Source organism: Populus euphratica, unplaced genomic scaffold (assembly GCF_000495115.2).
Source record: "Populus euphratica unplaced genomic scaffold, PopEup_1.0 scaffold41.1, whole genome shotgun sequence".
Lineage (NCBI taxonomy): Eukaryota > Viridiplantae > Streptophyta > Magnoliopsida > Malpighiales > Salicaceae > Populus > Populus euphratica.
The window spans coordinates 38,148-63,483 of NW_011499868.1; the positions used below are offsets into that span (position 1 = coordinate 38,148).

The window sequence follows — 25,336 nt, forward strand, 5'->3', positions numbered from 1 at the left end:
TGATTTAAATGATAAAATTAAAATATATAACTATTTTTATTGTTGTTATTGTTGAAATAAAAAAAATTATAAATTTAATTTGAAAGATAAAATTAAAAACTATAAAAACTTTAATAGAAGGACAAAGAAAACAAATACAAAATACGAAAAAAGACCAAACTGAAATAAATATTATTAATATTTGAAAATAATTCATAAATTTAATTTGAATAATAAAATTAAAAGTTATAACTATTATTATTGTTGGTGGTAGTGATAGTAATTGTGATATTGTTGTTGAAATAATAAAATAACAAAAATTATGAACTCAATTTGAATGAAAAAATTAAAAATCATAAAAATATTTGACAAAATAACAAAGAAAAAAAATAAAAAATCAAAGGAAAATGACCAGATTGAAATAAATATTATTAGTATTGAAAAAAATCAAAAATTTGATTTGAATGATAAAATTATAAAAATTTTGACAAATAAACCAAGAAAAAAAATCAAGAGTAGAAAGACCGAATAAAAAAACATCATATATAAAAATTAGAATTGAAGGACTAAATTAAAAAAAATATATAAAACTAAAAATTAAAAGAATGAAAACTAAAATTATAAAATGAATAAGAATGAAATAAAAAATTAAAATAATAAGAATTTAAATAAAAAATAAAATATATGAGAAATTATAATTGAATGACTAAATTGAGAAAAAAATTTTATAAAAGAAATAATAACAAAATAAAAAATTAAAAGAAGAATTAAAATTAAAAATCAAACAATAAAGAATACAATGGTGTATTTTAGTTGCGAGAAAAAAGAAAAAAAAAACAAATAATCACCATTTATAATTCAACCACCACTCGTAAATAGGAATTATATCTTGTGGAAAAGAAAACGGTTGCGTATTTAGTAAGACTACAAATTATAATTCTCCCTTGCATGTGACATGAATTTAAATCAACAATACAAACATGAATAAAAAAAATTATGAGTTATTTTTTCAATAGAACTTATATATTTTTATATTATTAGTATTTGATTAAAAAATTAAAAAATATGTTAGACAACAAATAAAAATATGTTAAAATTAAATTAAAGATTCAGTTTAATAAATTGATGTAGCTTAATTATTTTTAGATTTTAGTAATTTATAGTTTATGAGTGATTTAAGTAGCTTATTTTGTGTTATATAATTAGAGTTTTATCTAGTATATAAATAAGAAAAAAAATTTTAAAAAGGATTAACTTATATTTAAAACTCACACTAAAAAATAGCCTGATTTTTTTAGATATCAAAAGCTTTCTTTAAAAAACAAATTGTCATAAGGAGTTCAAGTTTTCATATATAGCTATGCATTTATTAATCAATGAAATCAAAATAAATAGCATAGTTATAACAATTGACTTGAGAATGTACTTAATCCAAGACTCCATTCTTAATATATTCTAAAAAAATTTAAATAACATTTTTTTTTGCCATAAAAAAATTCATATAATATTGTTTAGGTAAATTAAAAAAAAATTTTCATTGAGCTTGAATTAACTTATCAATCCAAGTAAAAACTTGAACACATTAATAGGGATATTTTAGTATTTAATAAGAGTTCACATATTCAATTCCTATAATTTAATTAAAATTGATCTCAGCATACTGATAATTCAAATAATTTAAAGTTTATTTCGCAGCCTAGTTATAATTATTTTTTAAATAATTTTTTATATTAAAATATATATTAATAACATTTTTTTATTTTAAAAAAATTATTTTAAATATTAACACATTAAAATGATTTAACAACACTAAAATATATTAATTTAAAATAAATAAAAATAAAAAAATAAATTTATTTAAAAACGTTTTTTAAGTGTAAAAATAAACCTGCCAACTCATGGGATACTGTTTGTAGATTCTTTTTAAATTGCTTAATAATGCCAAAATCTTCATTTAAAAAAAAAAAGGAAGCAAAATTTCACATCATTGCGACCTTAGCTGAGAACTTTATCCGCCGATAAATATGGACCATACAAATAAGTGAGGCAGCATATATTTGACTTGGTCTCAAATTTTGCATTCCATTGCCCTTTAAAGATTATTCTGATTCCTTTTTGCCAAAAAAAGAGGACAAAATAATCATTTTTATATAATATATAGTTAGGATTATTTTTTAAAGTATAAATTATATTAAAATAATATTTTTTATATTTAAAAATTATTTTTAATATTAGTATATTAAAACTATCTAAAAATATAAAAAAATGTTAATATAATATAAAAAATTAATTTAAAAAAAAAAAGTAAAAATAGCTGTCTCGTTGAATTTTGATTTTTTTTCTACAAATTAATATGTTTTTTATTTCATTTTCAATGGCTAATATTAAAATTAAATCTTAGAAATAAAAAATATTTTAATATTTTTTTGAACAAAAATTATTTTTGAAAACAATTTTAATATTCTATGCTCTTTTTGCGTGGCTGTCATTAAAGCATAATTAATCATTCGATTCTGCATAAAATTCAATCTTTGAGTATTTAGGCTGCTGGGCGCTCCTCAGATTATCCTCAATCCAAGCCACAAATTAAATAACTAGAAAAAATAAATATAATTCCATATGGAGCTCAGCCATAGAAGTTTCTTGCACTTCAATTAAAGAACAAATTAAACAAAAGATTCGATCAAGCTCATCATCAAATACAATGCTTTCCGTGTAAGGAATCTTCACGCATTTAGCTGGGTTCACATTTCTCACAGGTTCTGAAAGGCATCCCTCTGATGCATCAATCATATATCAACTTTCATAAAAAAAGAAAAGAAAAGAAAGAACTGCTACTCATTAATCAGAGGCAAAGTCTCCATCAGTAGCTTTCATTGACAATGTTTTGCTATATTCTTTCCTTTTCCTGAACGATTTTATTGGTTATGAGAAAATGTTTAAGTTCTTATATTATACTTGAAGCAAAGGTAAGCGTAATCTTGTCACTGATTAAAATAAATAAAGAAAAAAATTGAAAAAGAAAGATGTGAGATTAATTAATTATAAAGGAAAGCAATCTGTAAAAACTCATCGGTATTTTTATTTGATCTGACTGCAAAACAACTGAGTTGGTGAAAGAATTGAATATTTCCAATTTCATTTTTTAAGATAACAAATCACATATACATAACCTCTTTCTTTTTGTTCTTCTTCTTCTTTTTTAATTGCGAATATCGTTAGTATTCCTGGTCTGAGCTGGGATGCTTGTAGCTGCTGGAAGTGAACTTGGCATGGAGGTAGGAGCACTACTAGCACAGCCTCTCCATGCCAATGGTGGGGCGTTTTCAGATACTCTCCACATCTTTACAGACTTATCAAGGCTGCCACTGTACAAAATCCATCGCCTCTCGTTCGGCGCGGACTCGTGATCTTTCTCTGCAGCCAAGCACTTGACAGGTCCATTGTGGCCTGCTAACAATGACAAACATATGTGATCATTTCCCATTCTCCTCCACACACATATTCCCATATCAGCTGAGCCGCTAAACAGGAGGCTCCCTGCTGTAACTAAGCATAGAATAGCCAATTTATGACCTCTTAAAACACCACCATGAGACATATGTTTTTCACGTTCCCAGAAGTTAACAAGCCCATCTGATGAGCCACAATAGACAACTGTGGCATTAGGATTAACCACCACTGCCGTAACGGCACATTCTTGTTTCAACAACGTTTGTGAAAAGAAATGTTTGGTTCCTGTCCCTTGTAATTCTCTCCTCCAAACCTTGACAGTTCCATCAGCTGAACCTGTAAAGACTAGGCCATCGTTTCCGGCAACGATTGAATTAACAGCATCATCGTGAGAAATGACTGATTCAAGGCATCTAGAATTGGATATTCTCCAAACTTTAAAAGTCTTGTCCCATGATGATGAATAAAGAAATGTCTTATCTTCGCTCAAGCTAAGACATGAAATTGCATCGCAATGTTTGTACCATACCGCATTCTTGTGGCGTTTAACTTCAATATAATTACTTGTTTTCATCGAGTTGTTGAAGTAATCTCTCATAGTTGGTAAGGCCCCTACACGTTTATGAATACTTGGATCCTTGGATGAGACCTTCCATACCCGTATTTTCCCATCTTGATGGCCTGTAAATATCGTAGCACCAGAAATTACAATTGCTTTAACCAATCCACTATTCGATTTAAACCCTGGAAACTCCTTCTGATTCCTCCAAACCCTTATATTCTTGCTATCAGAACCAGTATAAAGAAGATCACCGGATGCAGCCAATGAATAAATATGACCCTCTTCTCGTACTAATGACCCCATTAGCACATTAGGAGAGAAATTATCATCATTGTCTTCAGAAGGAATGTTGGTGATCCTCTGAGAGGACCATGGAGACTTCTCCAACGGAGAGACAATAGTATAAGGCGAACTCGAGTTGGAGGGAGTTACAACCTGATCCTGGCTATTTCTTGTATTGAAAAAATCATCATCATTATCAGCATGAAGATTAGTTTTCTTGATTCTGTTAAATTTATGCAAGCCATTCTCTTCATAAAAAATGCGCCTTCCTCTTGATGAGCTCCCTCGTTTGGAACCTTTCTTTAACATTGAAGAGTTTATATTTTGATTTTTACACAAGGTAAAGAAAGAACAGCAATATAATAAGTAAAGAATGGAGAGGATGACCAGGTATGGAGGAAACCGAAAGCAAGGAGAAAACAGACGGTGCTATAGAGGACAGTATTATCAGTTTATTCCTCACTGTTGATGATATGAAAATTTGTGGTAGACCCTTTTTTTTAACCAACAGATTTACATCATTTTTGTTGTAATAGATCCAAAGGCTGATCTCATTAGGCCGAAATAGTAAAACTAATTAAACCCAAATAAATCCAATGCCATGTAGCCCATGCTTAGTTATGCAAATCACAGTTCTGGTATAGCTTATAAGGGCGACCACCAGGGTGTGTTAAACTTAAAAAAGGATAATGAATTTAATTAGGACTGCATGTTCTCTATCATCAGGGTGCCAAAACGGAGAGCTCGGGATAATTTGTGGTGTTGAAACGAGGGTGCCTGTAAGATCTAGCTAAAAAGAGACAAAAGTTGTTGATTCATCTTGTAAACAACAAAGCATATGTATCTAACCTTTGACTTGGTCTAATTAAAAGACTAAATCATAGTTCATGGTTTAGCCATTTTGTTGGAATCTGACTTGTAAATATTTCAGTTTTTCTCCCTTTAATTCTTGTCTATATTCGTTGAATTATATGCGAGGAAAAACCTTTAAAGGCAACGCATGCCCTCCCTAGATAGGGATATTGATTATACCATCACACACACAATGGAAGTTCCTTACTTTTTATTATATTGTTGGAAAAATAAAAACATAATATGAAGTGGTTTTAACAAAGAAAATGAAACCAAAATAAACAATCTTAACTTGGCCAAGAGTATCCCCTCGAATAAGAACCCTAAATTGTATGAGCAATATAGGGTTTACATGCAAAGGATCATGAGTAAGTTCGTATAACATATGTATATTGTAAACCTCGAGATATAATTCCAACAAATCTAGAGTCATGATTGAGTTTTTTCCATTTAAACTCTTGTCAAGTTTCCTACCAAAAATTTGTACTGCTGTTATATTTGCATTAGAAAAATGGGTAATTGGATTCTTTGCATACCGAGTCCATGTAGAAAGAGCTTGCGGTAGTGCTAGCTGACGCTAATCATTTAACAGAGATTTTTTCAGGAGTGCAGATTTCATTTTGTTAAATGGGTATGGACTTTGCTTCTTTTTTTTAAAAAAAAAAAAACACACTCAGAACTCATGGATAGGCTTCTAACCATCCAAGTACACCTCTAACATATCTCTCTTACCTGATTTTCGGGTCTTAACACCATTATATATGAATTTGGAATTTAATAAAGTTAAATTTGTCTGTATAAATCTTTATATGTTGTTTGGATTATATATAGATGTATAAAAGGAATTATGCTGATTTAATTAGATTGTAAAGTAAATATTCATATCTTTTTTATAATATGTGTTAGACTTGTTAATTCATTCAAATAAAAAAAATAACATGTTTGAAGTCAGGACGAAATCAACCAATAATATATATATATAAAAAAATTGTTTTCATGTAAATTATAGATTTCATTCAATACAACTCAATGTTCTTAAAAACATGTGTGACAACTATTAACTTACCTATTCTACAAGAATTTTAAGTCAAATAAGAAGATATTTATGATAGTAACTATTATCTATTATTTGCAAAGATTATATATCAATTATGAAATGTATGTGGTGACAAGAAGACTTGAGATTTTTTTGTTGTTTTTCTTATAGAATTTTCTAGCACATCAAAAAGACTAAGGGAAGATAATTTAAGAAAGAAAATATGAGCAATTATAAACAAAGTTTCCTAGCTAATTTAGAGCATAAAGTGTTAATAAAGCCTTTAAGGAAAACGAATGGAATGCATAAGGATTTCAAGCCAGAGGAATTTGTTTTGTAATTTTTTATTTATTTTAGTGTTGGAATATTATTATCTTTAGACTTTATTCTAAATTAGATTTGTTTTAGATCATTAGACATTGTTTTAGGATTTGCTTTATTATTACACTTGTATAAGTTGATTATTAAATAACTTTATTGACTTGCAACCCATAAGAAGTTTATTAAGATTATTTAGAGGGATTATATATTACTTTTATAGTTGTGAGTTTTAGCAGCTATGACGATTTGAAGAAATAATTTTTTTTTTTATTTTTTGCGTTGCAAATAACTTTCTTTATAGGGACAAAAATCATATACCAACTTGTCAAAGATTATTTGATTTCGTGATGTATACTTTGAATTCTTAGGTACAATGTTATTTCTTGATTTAAATTCTTTTTTCAATAGCTTTAGTTTTTAGATACACGGTTACCTTTATATCAAGATTTCAAACCTAATATTTAGGTTTCTTAGGTTGATTTTTAATTTTATTGCAGGTTACGATACCATATTATTACAAAATTTGCAAAATTATTATTATTATTATTGATTGTTTAATTAAATAAATAAAGTGGAAGCAACCCGTTAATATACTAAATTAGGCATTGCTAACACGCTATACCTAAAAAAACTACAATTATTTATTTTATTTAAGTTATTAGACACATAAAAACCCTCAAAATTATTAATATTTATTTCAAGTTATTCAAAAGAATTTAAAGTTCATCTCCTAAAAAGGAGAGTTGTTTTTTTTTCAATATTTTAACATTAGTCCCTTATAAAAGAGCAGATATGTCAAAAATTACATTTACCCCTAAAAACAAAAAAGATTATGTCAAATTTCTTAAAAACAGCATTGGACCGTATAAATGATAAAAGTTGGGATTTTAACTCATGATGCGAGTTGGGCTTTAGACCCAACTATTATTTTAGTGGGCTTTGAAGGAATTTGGGCTCTGATCCATTTATTTCGTTGGTTTTTTATATTATTTTCTTACAATTTTTAATTTTTTTTTTCATTATATGAGAATATCGCCATTTATGACCTGCCATAGAGTGAATTAAATTGGCAAAACAAAGTCACCAGCTCCTCTCGTTTTACTCCTTTAGACTCGATTGCCTCGTCCCATCATTATATGATGGAGACTGATGTATTAGAGAGGGCTGTTGAGCTTGTTTTTGACAGGGAAGGTAATGGTTTTGGGCGGGGATGGCTGGTTTTTGTGTGTGTGTGCAGTGATGGTTACGGGAGGAAGGCTGTTGGCTTTGTTGAGAGGGGTTGTGGAAGGAGTTGTTGGTGTTAGTGTGGCAGGTTTGAAGACGGAGGCTGGGGGATTTCCGGTATATGCAGTGTATGGTGAATGCTCTGTGTTGATGAATGGGAGGCTCTGTTGGTTTTTGAAGGAGACAAATGCTAGGGTTTGGGAAGTCAATTAATGCCAGATTATGGGAATTGATATGAAGAGATCAATTTGGGACTTTAATTGAGGATTTGGCCTGAAAATATGGGATTGGGGAGACTAGAATATGGATTTAATGTGGGATTTTTGGTTTAATTGCTCATGAATTTGGCTATGGAAGATTGCAATCTCTGGTTTAAATGTCTGGAATTAATTTAGGACTAAATTGAATTAAATCAGTTCAATTAGACTTAATTGGATTGAAATAAATGAAATAATTGGACTCAATTAAATTAAATGGATTGAAATGGACTTAAATAAAACTTCTGACAAACATTCCTTATTCTTATTACAGTCCTTGGATTTCGATTTCTATCCAATTTCATTCAGTTTTTCTTAAATCATCTTTTTTTCAATTATATCTCTAATTTAATCAATTTAGACTTTTAGATTTATAAACATGTTGCAGATTCATCTTTGATTGCAAAATTATATAATTTCCATCGATCTAACTTTTAATTTTGATTTTCCACTTCAATTAAACTTTTATTGATTTTTATTTAGCTATTTATTTTAAAATTATTTTAATTTTTTAATTTTTTTTTATTTTGACTAAATCAAATCAAATCAAATCAAACATTTTCTTAAAATTTCTTTTCAATTAAAAACATCATGAGCCAAAAATTCTCAAACTCAATTTTACATCCTCGATTATAAATCCAATTTCAGAATCTAGCTATTCTTTGTATTTTTTTTGCATCTGGTATTTTTTATGATTTTCAAGATATTTTGAAAAATAAAAATTTAAAAAATAATAAAATAATTAAAATAGCTAAAATTAAGATATATATTTTGGATTTTTCTAATTTTTTTCAAAATTTATACAAAAAATGAGGCTAAAAGATTTTTCAAGATAGTTTTAAATAGTAAATAAATTTTTAAAGACTAGTAAGAAAAATTTAAATTTCTAGTCTTTTGAAGTGATTAAGTCAAAATCAGCAAATAACATATGGTCTAACTTAAAAAATAAAAATAAAAAAGATGGATGATATTTCATCCCTTGAAGAGAAAAAAATAAAGCTTCACATGTGAGTTTGGTCTTATTATTTATGGGCCAAGCGTATAAGCTTATATATCTGATGTGTTTTTTATTTTTTATTTTTTTAATTTATTTTTATTAAAATAAATTAATAAAAATTAAATTGAGATTTTTCTATCACATACCATTAAATTCTCAATTGCTTTCTACTATCATCATAGACTTTTTTGATTATATTCACAGATACTCTTTTTTTTTTTTAAAAAAAAGAAAATTTCATGGTGTTTTTTTAAAAGAATTTTATTTGACCACTAAATATTTTTGGATATTATTTGAATAAATAATATTTAATTTTTTTTATAAGTCCATAACATTTTTTTTTATAATATTAGAAAACACTCTTTTTTGTCTCTTTAACTACGAATATTTTTTCTTTAAATTTTATTTGTTAATTTTCTTGTGCATGTTGATGTTTATTATTATATAATCAAATAAAAAATAAATTAAAAAATAATTAATCACAATTAAATATATGATTTGAGTGTCAAATTTAATAAATTAACCTAAATTGAATCTAGTTGATCCAACAAACTGATATGCTGAAACTCTCAAAAAATTTTATACTTAATATAAATGTAGGTTTTAATAAAATCATATTTACACTTACCATGTTAATCAAGCTAGTTCCTTCTTGATTCAATTTGAAACTTGAAGCGAGAAATGCATTGGATTGAGAGGTGTCCAGGATGGGTCAGTTTTGGTGCCATGGCTAAAGATTTTCCCTGCACATTCAGTTTATTGTTCTTAATTTTTTAATGCAATTCACATAAAAAATGATCAAAATTCATCTGAAAACATAGATTTGAAAAAGAAAAGAAAAAAACAAATATAGTGCACTGGCAAGATAAAAGATTTCAAATAAAGGAGATGCCTACTTTTATTCTTACTCCAAGTCATCCAGATTCTTTTTACAAGTGAAATAAAAAAAAATTATAGGTTTTTTTTTTTAAGTTATTTTTTTTTATTTGATTCACAGCTAAACGCTTTCAATTGGTTTGTTTTAACTAGCAAGTGAAATTTGGATAAGATATTTTAACCTGCACCAGCAATATATAGGTAAAGGGGGCGAAAAATTGTCTAATGTCAATTACTTATATTATAAAATTGATAAAAACAAATAAAAGATGAGGGACTCAATTGATAATAAGGTATTATGTTAAGGGTCAAATTGAGGTTTTCCGAAGAAGAATTCAATAACACGTGTGCTCGTACTCTTTTCACTATAAAATTCAGTGCCTGATTCTCATGACACGTATTAAAATGCCAACAGAACTTGAAAAATTCCTTACCCAAACTTCACTCAACTAACTGTAAACCACCGCCGTTATGCTCTTCCACGACGCCGTTCACCGGCGACTGCTGTCATTACTGCAGCCGTGGTTGCAAGAAGAACCGGAAATTGAACTCCAATTAGGGTTTATCAACTCTGAATTGACCGCAAAGAAGTTAAAATTCGATGTCTCTGCTCTCAATAATGAATACGAATCCTCTCGGTTTAAATTTAAAGAAGTCACCGTTGATCACTTGAGTTTTCGCTTCTCCAACTGGTCTTCCCCTGCTTGCAAAATTGGAATTCGCGGTGTCAATATCACTCTTTTAGCTGGGTAAGTTATTTTATTTGTTTATGTTGTGATTGATTTTAACGTGAGTGTGAATTTATTGTGTTTTGGTTTTGTTATGTTTTGATAGGGAAGTGAAGGAGGAGGGGAGTTTGAGAAGGGAGAGGAAATTGAGTGAGGAAAAGAAGAAGGCGGTTGCCGGGTTTGATCCTGAGGTATTTTATTGTTCATTTTGTTGCTTAGAGAGTGTGTATAGAGATCTAAAATTAGCTCAATTAAGTGATGCCTTGTTTAGTGATTTGATTGATTATGCTTCAGTGGGATCACTGAGATTTTTCGAGTGTGTATTGGGTGTTTGTTTGTTTGTGGTGTAATTGTTTTTTTATTCTGGGGAATACCTGCCTTGTATCTCTATCTGGTTGATTCAGTTCATTAGTGATTTAACTTGTATCAGGTCTCGGTTATATTGCTGAGTTTGTTTGGAAATGAAACTAATTCATTTATGCAAAGAATAATTTTTTTTTTAGTGTCTTTTTGTTGCTAATTCAGCTTGATTGAGCTAGTGGATACCTGTTTACTTTTTTCTATTGGTAATGCCCGTTTACAATCACCAAGATGTTGGTTTGTGTACATCAGGGTAGTGCCTTGCATGATGTGCTGGAGAGGATCTTGCTTAACCCACCTTCAAGGAATTGGTTTAAAACCTCTCTGTTGAATCTTGTTCTCAAACATTGCCACTTACAGATTTCTGATACTAATCTGCAAGTGCAGTTTCCTGACTTGAATGATGCTGTAGTTTTTTTGTTGGAACTAAAGGATTTTAATGGAGAATCTGAGCACTCTGATCCTGGGTGTCTTTTAAGAGGGGTTGTTGGTGCAGTTCTTAAACCTCTAAAAGTGGTTTCTTTTGTTATGGATTTTAGAGGTTTTGGGTTTGCATATAAGATGGAAGATCAGATAAACCACATTTCTTCTTTCACAGATCTGCTTTCTTGCATTAAATTAAATGACCTTCGGGTGGCAGACTTTAATATCCGTGTTCCAAAATTAAGTCTGTTGTTTTCTCCACTTGATCTCCTTGTTTTGTCAGCTTTTGGTAAACTATCAACGAAAGAACGAAAACATGTCAGAAGTGGGAGACAACTATGGAAACTAGCTGCAAACAGATTAGGATATGTCCCTTCCTCTCCCAGATTATCATTGCATAAATCAGTTGATTTCATTTGCCTCTGGCTGCGTTATCAAAATGCATATGAGTATTTGCTGTCTCTGCTAGGATATTCTGCTGACAACTTATTAAAAAAGTCTGTTATTAAGTTGTCTGAGGGGAAAATGTTTCTGAATTCTGTCAAACACAATTGGGGGGAGATTTCCGGCATAGAGAAGGAGTTGCCTGCTGAAGCTATTGCCCAGGCACGACGGATAGCACGATACAGAGTAGTCTCAAACATTCAAAATGGTAAAAATAGTTTCAAAGAATCTTTAATGGATAAACAAGTCAGTGTTTTCTCCAAGATCCTTTCAGTATTCATGGTCATTTGGAATGTTATGTACAAGATTTTGCTCTATATTTCACGATATTTCTTTTTAATTATACATTTCTTTCAACGATCAAAACCTGATTGGAATCCGGGAAACAACTTTGAAGATTACAGCTCCCGATATTGCTTCCTGCTAAACTTTGGAAAGATTTTAGTTACTTTTTCTTCAACAAGCAAGCACAAGAATGTTGATGAAAGAATGGAGTCCCATACAGGGATTTCATTTTCTGATATACACTCATTCTGTCTATCAATTCATAAGCTGTTACTTGCATATGTTGATGAAGTTTTTGAACAGTCTTTGTCTCTTTCCTGTGGGAAGCTGAAGGTTAAGTCCTCTTCTGTTATGGAGACTGCAATTGTGGATAGGAGTGTAAAGAATCCTTTTAGTCCAAAAAAAGTACGTCGGAAAGAGAGTGTTGATAAATTAAAAACTATCCTGATGGGTAAGCCTGCACAAGCATTTCTTCCTTCACAAACTAGTGAAACCAGTGTTGCAAATCCAGCTGAAGGAACCTGTAATCCATATTTGCAGACACTTTTGGGAGAAATGTGGTTGGCTTGGCAAAAATCTTCTGCGGGATATAGGGATAATGAGATTGCATATTCTGAAACACCATGGCTTCTTTGTGAGATTAAAAACTGTTTGATGGATCCAAACCTGAAGAGACCAGTTTCTGGGTTTTGGAAATGCAGTTTGACAGCTGGGAAATTAAATTTAGCTTTGGGGTATTCATCAGTATTGTCATTGGCTATACTGCTTGGCCAGATACAGCATGCTCTAAATTTGAATGAGAACACCGGGAGGGCAACTGTACTTCTGAATTTTCCTCCAACCATCGAAAATCAGGAAGAAATTAGTTGGGAAGATAAATATGAGTTGTATTCTAATAGACTGAAGTTGACTTTTCTTAGAATGCTTCCGGAGAAACATATTGAACTTGGAGTTTTTGTAAATGGTCCTTGTATTGAAATGACACCGAGAAAGGTTGGACTTAACAGTGGGGATAAAGACATGAATCAGGATGATTTTCACCTTGGTTTTGATATCCAGAATATTGAGGTTGTTGTATGGCCAACCTCAAAGTCGGATTTGGCATTAACTGGATGGTCAGAATCTGATGGTGCAGAACCAGAAAGCCACAAATTGCGAGAGCCTCAGATAATTGAAATTCCTAAACCAGATAATGAAAAGTATGCATCTGAGGGATGGATTTCTCTTGGTTCTTACTTCAAGCTTAGTGGTTTCAATATTTACAAGGGGAATTCAGCAGAAAGAGAACAAAACCAAATCTTTTCAATGAAGCCAGTAGCTGCTCGGTTATCATTCTTCAGGTAGGGGATTCTGGCCTTTCCATTTGAATTTCATTTTCTCATACCAGGGACTTTGGACACCTTGATTTCTTGGTCCCATTCCCCTTGTTATTATCTGTTTTGATTGTTAAGTAGTTACATTTATTCTTGTTTTCTCAAGCGTCTCTGCTTTCCATTGCTTGCACATCATTTAAATCAAGGAACCTTCTTCTTCTTTTTCAAATAATTGCTACCATGAATTTGCTGATCAACATGGGGGAGAGCTGTCTCATTCTTTTATTATTCCTATCCTGGGTATTCATGGAATTAGATGTGTGGTTGCCTGTTGGATGAACTGTCTTGAAAGAAAAAAGACATCAGCATCACAGAATACCATCTGAGGATTTTTTTTCTTGATCTTTTTCTTTGCATGTATTCAATTTCTTTGAAGTCCAAAAGCATATAAGAGCAAAATATCTAGCTTAATAACGAACAACATGAGGTGCTTAAAGATTTAAAAAAGTAGAATACTGTGCATCTGATGGATATTTCCTTCTAGTTTTTTGATGAAGTAGATAACATTGCACTAAAGAACATTTTTAATCCCTCTTTGACATTGTTTCTTAATATACTAACCAAGAATCTATCTTGTCTTGATTTTTGTTTCAGGGAGTTTGTATATACATTTAGCACAACTGTCATTGCTTTCTCAACAACTTTCTCTGTGACAGCTTCAGGATTCTCTATTATATCATTTATGGATGAGTTGCATGTTCTCTTTCAGGTTATTGTGTTCTTTTACTTTTCTTGAATAGAAGTAGCTATAGGGAGTTGATCAAAGCACATGTCTAAATGCCAACACCTTGAATTTTAGTACTTGAAATATTATGCATTTAGTTGTATCCTGAGCCAATTCTCTGTGCACTCATCGGCTTTTCACCTTATTGACCTCCCTTTTATTCTTTTAAGGCCTTTAAATTTAAAGAACGAATTTTCAAGTTGGAGATGCTCTAAGGACAGTTGAAATAGTTTGTCTCAAAATAATGAGAGAGGACATTGCCAATGAATTGTTGATGGATGTTCCTAGGAGAGCTGAATGGACTGGTTTGTTACTAAGGACGTAAACTTTATTGACTTTGACGTGGAATTTAATAGTTGCATTAGTGATATGACAACAATTGCTTTCTAGGTTTTGACATGATGACCTTATGGTGATGGTAGCACCAATTTTTTGTTCTAGGATTAAGGAAACTATAACACCTAAAAAAGGGGGTGAATTAGGTGTATCACTAATATTAACAAATCATACAAATTAATTCAAATAAATACAATAACCAATAATATTATTAAAGTGCTTAAAATAAATAAGGGAGAGAATTTGCAAATAGATGGCAGCACTAATAAATAGGCAAGCCTACATCCATACCCTAAGTACCAAACCGTACTTGAGTATTGTATTTGTTACCTTGTCCAAGCTTTAGAGTACAATGACCACTTGATGAATCCATACTAAGATTTTTACACCATTTGAAGATATTTCTTCTTCAAGATTTTTTCTTCCACTTATAGATATGCCTTGTTCAAGATTTTTTTGCTAGTGAAAATACTTCACCAAAACCAAGAGTTTTTTCCTAACTCAAAGGTTTATAAGTGTTATTTTTGTTATCAAGTGGATATTACAATTGAAACTTCTAGCATCTCAATATCTCAAAAGATAGTACTTATAGGATTAGAAAGTGTTCAAGTGTAGTGAAAATGAGAGTGTATACTCTTGTACTAGATTATGAAGGTTTGATTGCACAGATATGAGTATAATTAGGGATTTATAGTTTAAAAGTTGTTTTTAGACAAGATATATATAGCGAAAACTAGCCGTTACAGCCCTATTGATGTCTGAAATGGTTGACCAATTCATGTAGAATTCTAGTTTTGATAGATTTAGCCTAGGTGAATTTTTAGAACTGTCTATTAGGTTTTTAAGCAATCCTTTTAAGTGTATATATAGTGAAGTGTGTGAGTTCATTTTAATTGTGCTATCAAGATAAGATATAGAGATTTACATAAAGCACTAAAATGAACACTTAAATTCTAAGTCTTCACCTTGCTTTCTTTATGAGTTTCAATTTCTTCATGAAATCCTTCATAGTTATTGATATGATCTTTATGCAAAACTTGTTTAACACTTGTTCTCAATCGAACATATTATTAGTCCAATTTTCATTTTAATGTTATCGTCAAAATATATAAAAACATAAATGAGTAACCTAAAGGTCAACACAATTGATGCTACCATGTAGTAACATGAGAAAGAAAAAAAAGGCTACAATCCCCTAATTGTTGTAAAGACCTGCCATGGCATTGGTATTTTAACTCCCATTTACCTTTTCTTTTTGCATCTGAAGGAAGAATAGTTAAAATAGTTGAAAGTTTTATTGTAGTATTTTTCCCCTTTGCTTAATGCAAAAGAAAGATATTGTATTTTGAAGTTACCTCATGTCTTTGCACTTGTGTTTTTTCAAATGGCATGACCGAGTCATATAATCTCTATCCAGGTGTTTGCAGGTTTGTTTTCAACAGTTTCGCTTTCATATGCTTTCAGGAGCTTTGATATAAGTGGTTTTATGCCTCTTCAAAACTTTGTGAGGCAAAATATGGTGTTCAGTGAACTTGAGAATGATGAAATTAGTGCTGAAGGAGCAGCTTTGATTTGTAATAGCACTTTGGTCTCAACTACCGGAACCTTCAACTTCAAGTCGATGGATGTAATTCTTCAGAATTCTAGGATAGATGATGAGGGAAGTTCTGTAAAAACATACGCTGCTACGAGCAACCAAATGGCTAGGCATGATTTGCCTGATTGTGGAATTTTGATTTCTGTTCATCAAACTCATGCAGAGGTATCTTTGGAAGAGCAGAAATTGGAAATTCTCTGTGATTTGCAAGGAATTCAGTTTGTAATTTCTAGATATCCGGACCACATGCTGAAAAGTTTTGATCACTCTGTAGTTAGAAACTTGCTGCAGCAAACTGAGGGTGGGTTATATGAAATATTTCTTTCTGATTTCACATTTACATTTTGGCTGGGTCAACCTCACAATAGTTTGAATAACTTGGATGGTAAAACTTCTTCAAGTGATAATACATCACAAACAGTGGAGAATGCCCATTTGATCAGTGAGTGTGAAACATCAACTGCTCAATCCTCTAGATTCACTCAGAAGTCAGATTTTGCTACAGATACCACAGCTTCATACCCAAGTCAATGGATTCTCGTAAATGTTACACTTGGTATAATTTTTGTGGCAAAGGGCTCATTAAAGAATTCTCTGGTTGGGCCAAATCAATTCAATAAGCTTACTGCATTGCTTGAAGTTGGGAGAAATCTTCAGACAATCTCTTGGGGAATAAAGGTGCTAATATCCTGAACTGCACAGATGCTATATCTTCTTTTGTTTACTTATTCAATGAATTTATAGACTTTTGCACATCTTTGGTAATGCTGAATTATTAGTTTATGTTTTGAAGCTCCTGTCTGATTCCTGACTTCTGCATGTTCATATCTGTTGTTTACTAATGGGAATGAGAAATTATGCTATTGGACAGGGTGGCGTTCTTGTCCTTGAAACAGCAGCATTAACAATGTTTTTTCGGTGTGTTGTTTCATATCTCCAACGTATAAAGGATCTCTTATCAATCATTAGTTCTTCTGTTAAACAAGCTGAAAATGCTGAAAATGAGGCCCAAGAGATGCTACATATGACCCGACAAACCAAATGGGAATGGCTTGAAGCTTCCACTATAGATGTGTCTCAGTTTTCTCTTACTCTTGTTGTTGAAGATGGCTCTGGTATGGTGTCCTTCCTTTTCTTATATGTGATACATATGTGATACTTATGCCACATATTGCTTTTGAATAATTAGTTCATTTGTGTAGGAGGTTTTCAGGAACTTGTGATTGAGGTTGATGTCCATATGAAGTTTGAATCTGCCAATCTGCTGAGGAAATTCATATTTAACCTTTCCAGAATGGTGATCTTTTCTCAAGTTCATAGAAATTATGTAGAAAAAGAAAATCATGGAAGTCATCAGAGCAAAATGTTGAATAATTTAGTTGCCTCTATATCAGCTGAAAAGCATGAGAATGATCATAAATCAAATCAGGTTTGGGTTGGTATGGGTTCTATTTCAGGTTTTGAAATGACAATATCCTTGTCTGAAATACAGGTGAGCAATGCTAAATTTCTTTTGTTTCTTTCAAGTTTTGAAAATGCAATCCTTGTATAACTTGCTGCAATTTTCATGCTGTCGGTGCTTCTATCACTGGAAGAGCATGCATGCCTTGTTTTTGATATCTCAGTCTAACTTGCCTTTTATATCAGATGATTTTATCCATGGTTTCATCCTTCTCCTCTGCATCAAGCAAAGAGACAGGCAGTGACCTGAAACGAAGGCGATTGCCCAGTAACCAAGAACCTGACAACTGTTTCGAAACTATGGTTCCTGATGGTACATGATGTGTATATATATTTTTTTAACCTTTTGCAGATTTAAGGGAAACTGAACTAAATGTTATTCATGAGTTGTGTAGGAGCAATTGTGGCAATTCAAGATGTGCATCAACACTTGTACTTTGCTGTTGAGGAAAGGGAAAATAAGTATAGTTTGTTTGGTGTTATTCATCATTCACTTGTAGGGGAGAAGGCACTTTTTAGGGTAAGAATTATTATTTCACATTTCCATCGAATTCAGGAGCTTAGAGTCTTGATTTGTGGCAATTTCTTGAATCTTATAATTTCGGTATTGAGTTGTATGTGTTTAGATGTTGCTAACTTTGTATCTGTGAATTGAATAGCTCTGGACACAACTTTAATTTTTAGATGCTTTCCTGTTTGGTTATTACAATAGTCTGTCTAGCATGCAGTAGTGGCTTTCTTGCTCTTTGTTCCAGAAGATATTGTGCCCTTGTTCAACAATTTTGGGAGTCATGTGCTTTTTATCGCTTACTGTGACATTAGGCTTTGCTTTGCATAAACAAACAATTAGAACCTTCACACTTTCTCTTATGTTGTTTGGGGAGAAAAGGAAAAGTACAGGCATTAAAACATGGGTGCCCATGTGAAATTATGCAATCTATACTAGAATCAGGTTGGGGGACTGAACATTTAATGGATCTTTTAAGGTTCCATGGCTGTATACTCACCTATGATCTGAGGCTTAGAAATGTTGTTTTTTGGAGATTATTTTATGCATTCATTCATTTTATTGTAGCCCCCTTTTTCATTGAATTACCATTGTTCCATATCCATACATCGATCATTTAATTCTAGTTTGCATTTATATTTTAATTCTGCTTTCCTCGTGCTTCTTGTGCTATCAGTTGGTTCGAGAAGGTTATATAATAATTACCACATACCTGCTTGTTATATACATGTTTCTTTTGTACTGGGTCCAAACTCAATGATATGGGGAAAGTGATCTTAACTGATTGTGAAGTTGGAGCATGAGCTCTTTTGAGAACACAGTACTGATCCCTAGTGTGCTAATGTTGTGAATTTTTTGGGGGACAGTTAGGAGATGTTATTGATACTTTGCATACTTGTTTGGGAGTATAGTTGTGTAGCTCTAGGTAGAAAATATCACCGGCAGCCAGCTCAATTCTGAATCATGACGGTTGATGGGCGAGTCTTGTCCTATTGCTTTACAGCATTACTTACTGATGTGGCACCCTCCCCCTTCTAAACCTGATTCTGGAGCCAACCATCGTGTAACACTTGCACAAATCCTCTTCTTCAGTAGGAGGGATGCATTTGAACACTTCTGAGGATAACGTTGTTGAAGCATTCTCTAATGGAATGATTTGTAATACCGGAAACTTTCAAACTCATCCTTCATTGTGATTTCTTATTACATTAATAGGTTCCCTTTTGCACTTTGTCTTCAAACTTAACTACCATGATACAAGTGATGTAGTAGTGTAACCACAGCTCAAACTTACTTGTAGGTCAAGCACCATAAGCAAAGAATGTGGAAGTCATCAGTTCTGTGGTTTTCCTTGATATCATTGCATGCTAAGAACAATGTTGGTGAACCATTGCGATTGAACTATCATTCTGGATCAGGTTTTGTTGAGATCTCCAGTGCTAATGATAGTGGTTGGTCACTCTGGAGGATACTTCCTTGTCAGCCTGAAAGCTACAACAATGATATTGATTGGGAGCCATACAATAAGTTGGTTAAAGATACTTTTTACCTGGTAAATAAGAAGAGTGACTCAGCTGTTGCATTTGCTGATGGAGTTCCGTTGTTTGTTAGAAAGCCTGGACACCCTTTCAAGTTTAAAGTATGTAATCAGTTTCCTAGGACGCATGAGGATGCAGGCAGAATTTCTGGCCAGTGCAGAAGTCTCCCTTGCCTTCAAATTAAAATTGACCATGTTTCTGTGACCATTGTCCATGAACTTTTAGATACAAGGGACAGGTTTCCACTTCTTCGTTGCTGCATCAGTAATACTGAGCTTAATCTCCAGATTCTATATTATAAAACCAGAGTTATGACCACATCAATTGCTTTGCTTGATTTCTTTGATGCCCAAAGAAATTTGTGGTGAGTAATTATTCCAAAGAGAATACTAGTTTATGCTCCTAAATTTGTTTTTACATCAAATTGATCTTCAATTTTGATGCAGATTTGTATTTATTTCCTCTTCTATGCAGGAGAGAACTTGTCCACCCTCGTGAAATATGTACATTCTATCGTTCAGTTTTCCACATTCAGGATTCAGAAACTGTTCAGCATGGAGCACCAGTTCATTTCTATTGCCGAAGTAAAGAGGTCAGAATAATGACGATTGAGATGATATTTCCTTCCACGGCGCATTCTCCTACCATTCATAGAATGTAAACAATATTTGTTCTTGCATATTGGCAGTTGGACATATCCCTAACTGAGCTCTCCTTGGACGTACTTCTTTTTGTGATTGGGAAATTACAATTGGCGGGTCCATTTTCATCGAGGAGCTCCATGATTTTGTCCAACTGCTGCAAGGTTTATACTTTCTATTTAGCTGGTTTTCCCTATGGGGTGTGTGTGCGCGCGTACGTGCCCTTGCTGGTGTCATCTCCATGTGCCAAAACATGCTCATAAATCATTCCTTTTAGCTTAAGCTTATCCCTGAATCATTTTTTATAGTTTAAACAACAATTTGTTTCTTACTGTTATTTGAAATTAGGGAGTCCTTTCTGTAGGCTTGGGATCTCAAGGCTTTCCATTATTCATCCATGTGTGGACTACCAATGGGCAACCCTATGCCCTCACCATCCCATGCTGTTCTTAACAACTTGCAGTTGGTTGCCAATTCCTTTTATTTGATACATCATGGTGCTAATCTGTGAACTCTGACTGCATACATGCATGTCTCTGTTTAGGTGGGATGGGGAGGAAGAAGGATGGATAGGGTAAAATGGAGGTACGAACCCATTCATCTTATTGTTCGGCTAACAAGGGAGGGAAATGATGCAACCAATCCACACAATCTAGGATGATTGTAGATTACAATTTAGGAAGGATAGAAAAGATCCTCCCCATCCATTCTTGGGTCTTTATCCACCGTGCCAACTAAGAATCATTCACATGTGAATTTGATCTCATTCCGAAAGGATATCTATTTATATTCATCTCCAACTGGAATAAGATTCTAGCATCTATTTTATCTTGTGAGGAATGACATGCTTTGAAATGTTGTCTTTAACTTTAAGAGGTCCAATTTCACATTTTTCTCTTGGACCTGTTGATGCTATGACTGCAATTTAAACAGCATTAATGATAACTGCTTATTTATTTTAAGATCCCCCCCCTCCTCCCATCCGTTTGAGTGTAACATCCTGTTATATTCTTATAACCATCCTGCATCTTGTATACTTGGAAAGAGTTGTAATGGTGTTTACTATACCAGGTGGAAAACCAAACAGGTTTGAGCCTTATTTGTCACTTCTACAACAAGAAAAGTGTTACAATAGCCAGAAAACAGTCTGCTTCTGTTTCTTTAAGGTAACTTATTAGAAAGGTCTGTTTAATGGTTATTGGGTATTGCACATACAAAGATGCACATTCTTTTTTTGCATGTATTGAGTTTAACATTTGATTTATTAATATCTCTTGTTATTAACGTTCTGAAGCAGCCAAATATTGGCAAATCAACCTCCAGAAAGCAAGTCACTTGTTACAATTCAGCTTTCTGATCTCGGATCTTTTGCTACTTCCTCACTTGATATTTCTATCCTAGAAACTCGAGTGCTTGCTTGGAGAACATCTATAGTGTCACTTCGAGGTATGTCACCACATTTATTTGAATTAAGTATTAGCAAATGTGTCCTGTTTATTGGTTTATCAAAGCAAACTGTCAGCTCTCCTGTCCTGCTTGCTTTACTGACTCAAGTAGACATGATTGCTAAATTTAACTTCGTGACTGTTAGTTGTTTTTGAGTGAAACTGATTTTAATTTTCTTTTTCTGTTTATTAAATGACGGGGGATGAAGAAAGGTAGCAATGTGAATTAATATTTGATTTAACTGCTAAATAATAATAGAATAAATACTAATATTCTTAAATAATACTAAAAATCTAGAATAATCATTCAAAGTTTAATTCACATTGCTGTCTTTCTTCATTCCCCATCTGTAAATTTCTACAAACATATCAGGTATAGTCATGTCCATTATGGTTTAAAATTTTCTTTTATTTTATATTTTGACATTCAGAACATCTTTATGGATATATAGCTTTTCTTTTATTTCTAATCCTTAGATCTTAATTCCTTGTAGAAGCATAACTAAATCTATAACTATGGGATGAACTCTTGTGGCTTCTATAATCAAAAGCTATTTCCATGCCCTTATAAATTGCAAGGTTGCAATGTTGCTACAATGCTGTTACTAACTCTTGTGGTTTTGCATAAATTCTGAGTAGATGTTTTTTTGTTGTGCATTTGAGTCACCTTTTTATTTGCATTGAAACAAGAGAGATTTCAGACATTGATATCATAGGACTTTTTTGTTAGTTACAGTTGACACTTTCATCCTTAAACAGATTCAAGAACTTACCCTGGGCCATTTGTAGTGGTTGAGACTTCAAGGAAATCCAAGGTAATTCCCCTAATATCGCACTAAATGATCTTATTCCAGCGAAATTCTTATCTTTTTTTCTTATTTGATTGATTATAGGATGGTTTGTCAATTTCGGTTTCTCCTTTAATAAGAATTCATAACGAAACTGAATTCTCCATGGAACTATGTTTTCGACGTTCTCAACAAGATGAAGATGTGTTCGCTCCAATTTTACTGAAGAAGGGGTCTTCTGTTGATGATTCCATGAAAGTGTTTGAGGCTATAGGTTCATCTGGTGGATTAAAGAAGGCATTAATGTCTTTCACTGATGGTGTGCTTTCTCAATTCAGTACTTCAAATCAAATCTGAAAAATATTTTGCCATATTTGAAGCAGTATTTTTATTTCTTACCATGATGCATCCTTCTAATCCTCTCTTTTCTTTGTTTTCTTGTCAATACTATCCTATCCTCATTATTGTATATAGGACGCAAGTGCTGAGTTTCTTACAAGAAGCTATTATCTGTAAATATGTATCTATGGGAGAGTTTGCATGGAAGAAAGTTTGATGCTTGAATTTGTTTTTGCTTGATTTTTTACCCCTTAACCTTCCCAAATCTGTTGCCCCTTCCATTCGCACCTGGTCCATTTGGCACTGGCCACTGATAACAAGGCAATGGTTGGAGTTTGGTTATGCTGAACTTCGGTAAATCTTAATGATGAAAAAGAATAGTTGGAGTTTGCTGTGCAATATCTTAAGGAAAATTGTGAGAGGGTTTTGTATCATACTGGAGTGAGAGATTTCAGATAAAAATTCAAAACTCAATCATAACTTTCTTTGATATTGTCTCTTTGTTTGTTTGTTTTCTTTTTTATAGCAAACTAATAGTAATTAAAGTTTCTTCATTCGTAGAATGATGGTTAGGAGGCATGGGGCCTAGTTCATGAATCACGCTGCTGGCAAAAATTAATGGCCAGGATTCTCCATGGTTCTAAGTTCATGGCAGACGTGTTATTGTCTCAGAATAAGCTATCTTGGCTGCTTGCTTGTTTCTTTCTTGTTGAACATTATCAAGTCTTTCTCATAACAAACTTGTATCTGGTAATTGATTTGCAGGAAACTTCTTATTTTCTTTCAGACCTGAAATCACAGATGATTTGATAAATTCTAAGAGTCCTCTTTCAGCAGAATGGTCAGACGAGCTTAAAGGTGGAAAGGCTGTTTTCCTTTCTGGAATTTTCGATAAACTAAGCTACAAAGTCCGCAAGGCATTGTCTGTTGATACAATTAAATGTTCCTTTAGCACTGCTGCTTGTACCCTAAAATCTGGAGACGCGCATCCTACTAACCTGCATTTTCTTATTCAAAGCATTGGAAGAGATGTGCCTATCATACAGCCTGATAAGTCTAGTGGTAGTTCTGATATGACTTCAGCTGTTGCATTACAGGAGCAGAAGGAAATTTTTATACTTCCTACTGTAAGGGTGTCCAATTTACTGCACTCTGAGATACATATGCTTTTGACTGAGAAGGGTAAAATCACAAAATATGATGTATTTATAACTTCTTTTTTGGCTGTTTCTGATTCCTACTAATAACTTTAATCTTGGTGCAGGTCCATGTACTACTGTTGGTAGTGACAGTTTTGGGAAGCAGGCAGCCATACCATGTGGATCAACAGTTGACTTTTATGCTAATCCTGCTATATTATATTTTACTGTTACCTTAACTGCTTTTAGTATGAGCTGCAAACCGGTGAACAGTGGTGATTGGGTCAAGAAGTTAGTTAAGAACAAAAATAAAGTGCACTTTCTGGACATTGATCTGGAGTTTGGTGGTGGAAAGTATTTTGCATCTCTAAGATTGTCACGTGGGTACAGGGGCATATTAGAGGTTGTTATGCATTTATTTATCACAAAATGTACAATTTACTTGGCATATATTCTAGTTGCAAGAGCATGTGTTGCAAATAAAATGTCTAGCCACTCGCAATCTCTCATACAATGATTTTTTTTTTGGGCAATTGCTTGTGCTCTACAAGTTCTTATGCACATCCAGTTGGAAGGACTACAGTTCATTTTGGTGGAAGACTAAACCCTATATTGTTTGCAGGTTTCTGTCTTTACACAATATTCCTTGAAGAATGACACTGAGTTTTCACTCTTTATGTTTGCACCACATCAGAAGCCTCTGTCTAGGTACTTATTAAATCTGAGGATACGAAATGTACTCTTTAAGAACTCATGTTTGATAATTTACATTTTGATGGCGGTACTATTTGCAGGGATGAGGTCAGGAGATTCGGTTCCACCATTCCTCCTGATTTGGGATTATTTTCTCCTCCTAACTCGATAAGATCATGGTTTTTAAAGTAAGATTACTCCCTTGCTACTGCCATATAGCAGTATAAAGTTCTTACTCGGTCTATTGATACAATAAAATTGCTACATTTTTCTCTTATGGGTTTATAATAAACTCAGCTGGTGCTATCAGATCACACAAGACGCGGCTTAAATTGTTAGAGGACTCTGTATCTGAGGCACTGTTAGACTTGGATGCTCTGTCTGGCCTCACTGAGATAAGCTTGGACAAAGAAGAAGGGTCTGGAGAGAAAAGCATTGTGAAGTTTGGGGTTTCTGTGGGACCCTCTTCGAGTAGTGCAATGGTCCCATCACAGATAGTGACTATGGTCCCAAGACATGTTGTATTTAACGAGTCAGAGGAAAATATCACTGTCCGTCAGTTTTATTTGGAGGTCTGCTCTCTGTTCAATTCTAGATGTTTGTTAGGTGATTTTGTACAACTTGTGATCTTACTGGTTTCTCTCCCCCCCTCCCCCCCCTCCAAACAATTTTCAA

General features: G+C 32.7%; 2 protein-coding genes across 7 annotated transcripts in view; one reads left to right on the forward strand and one right to left on the reverse strand.

Moving 5' to 3' along the window:
- Positions 1 to 3,181: 3,181 nt before the first annotated feature.
- Positions 3,182 to 4,585, reverse strand: LOC105126713 (myosin heavy chain kinase B-like). Its single transcript, XM_011027670.1, has one exon. It carries the CDS (start codon positions 4,583 to 4,585, stop codon positions 3,182 to 3,184), a length of 1,404 nt encoding a protein of 467 aa, XP_011025972.1.
- A 5,635-nt stretch (positions 4,586 to 10,220) lies between these two features.
- Positions 10,221 to 25,336, forward strand: part of LOC105126489 (vacuolar protein sorting-associated protein, putative (DUF1162)) — a 20,972-nt gene continuing 5,856 nt past the window's right edge. For 3 of the 6 annotated variants that reach the window (XM_011027355.1, XM_011027357.1, XM_011027359.1), the window contains exons 1-21: positions 10,222 to 10,588; positions 10,674 to 10,758; positions 11,180 to 13,419; positions 14,047 to 14,161; positions 15,930 to 16,787; positions 16,981 to 17,224; positions 17,312 to 17,601; positions 17,757 to 17,883; positions 17,966 to 18,090; positions 19,379 to 19,980; positions 20,091 to 20,208; positions 20,305 to 20,421; positions 21,329 to 21,423; positions 21,552 to 21,703; positions 22,462 to 22,517; positions 22,596 to 22,809; positions 23,595 to 24,011; positions 24,094 to 24,371; positions 24,591 to 24,676; positions 24,763 to 24,849; positions 24,972 to 25,233. In XM_011027355.1, the coding sequence (XP_011025657.1) occupies positions 10,311 to 10,588; positions 10,674 to 10,758; positions 11,180 to 13,419; positions 14,047 to 14,161; positions 15,930 to 16,787; positions 16,981 to 17,224; positions 17,312 to 17,601; positions 17,757 to 17,883; positions 17,966 to 18,090; positions 19,379 to 19,980; positions 20,091 to 20,208; positions 20,305 to 20,421; positions 21,329 to 21,423; positions 21,552 to 21,703; positions 22,462 to 22,517; positions 22,596 to 22,809; positions 23,595 to 24,011; positions 24,094 to 24,371; positions 24,591 to 24,676; positions 24,763 to 24,849; positions 24,972 to 25,233 (6,846 nt within the window). In that variant the 5' untranslated portion in view covers positions 10,222 to 10,310. Of the gene's footprint in view, positions 10,589 to 10,673; positions 10,759 to 11,179; positions 13,420 to 14,046; positions 14,162 to 15,929; positions 16,788 to 16,980; positions 17,225 to 17,311; positions 17,602 to 17,756; positions 17,884 to 17,965; positions 18,091 to 19,378; positions 19,981 to 20,090; positions 20,209 to 20,304; positions 20,422 to 21,328; positions 21,424 to 21,551; positions 21,704 to 22,461; positions 22,518 to 22,595; positions 22,810 to 23,594; positions 24,012 to 24,093; positions 24,372 to 24,590; positions 24,677 to 24,762; positions 24,850 to 24,971; positions 25,234 to 25,336 lie in introns of all 6 variants that reach the window. The other 3 variants (XR_842440.1, XM_011027358.1, XM_011027356.1) reach the window with 3 other exon arrangements.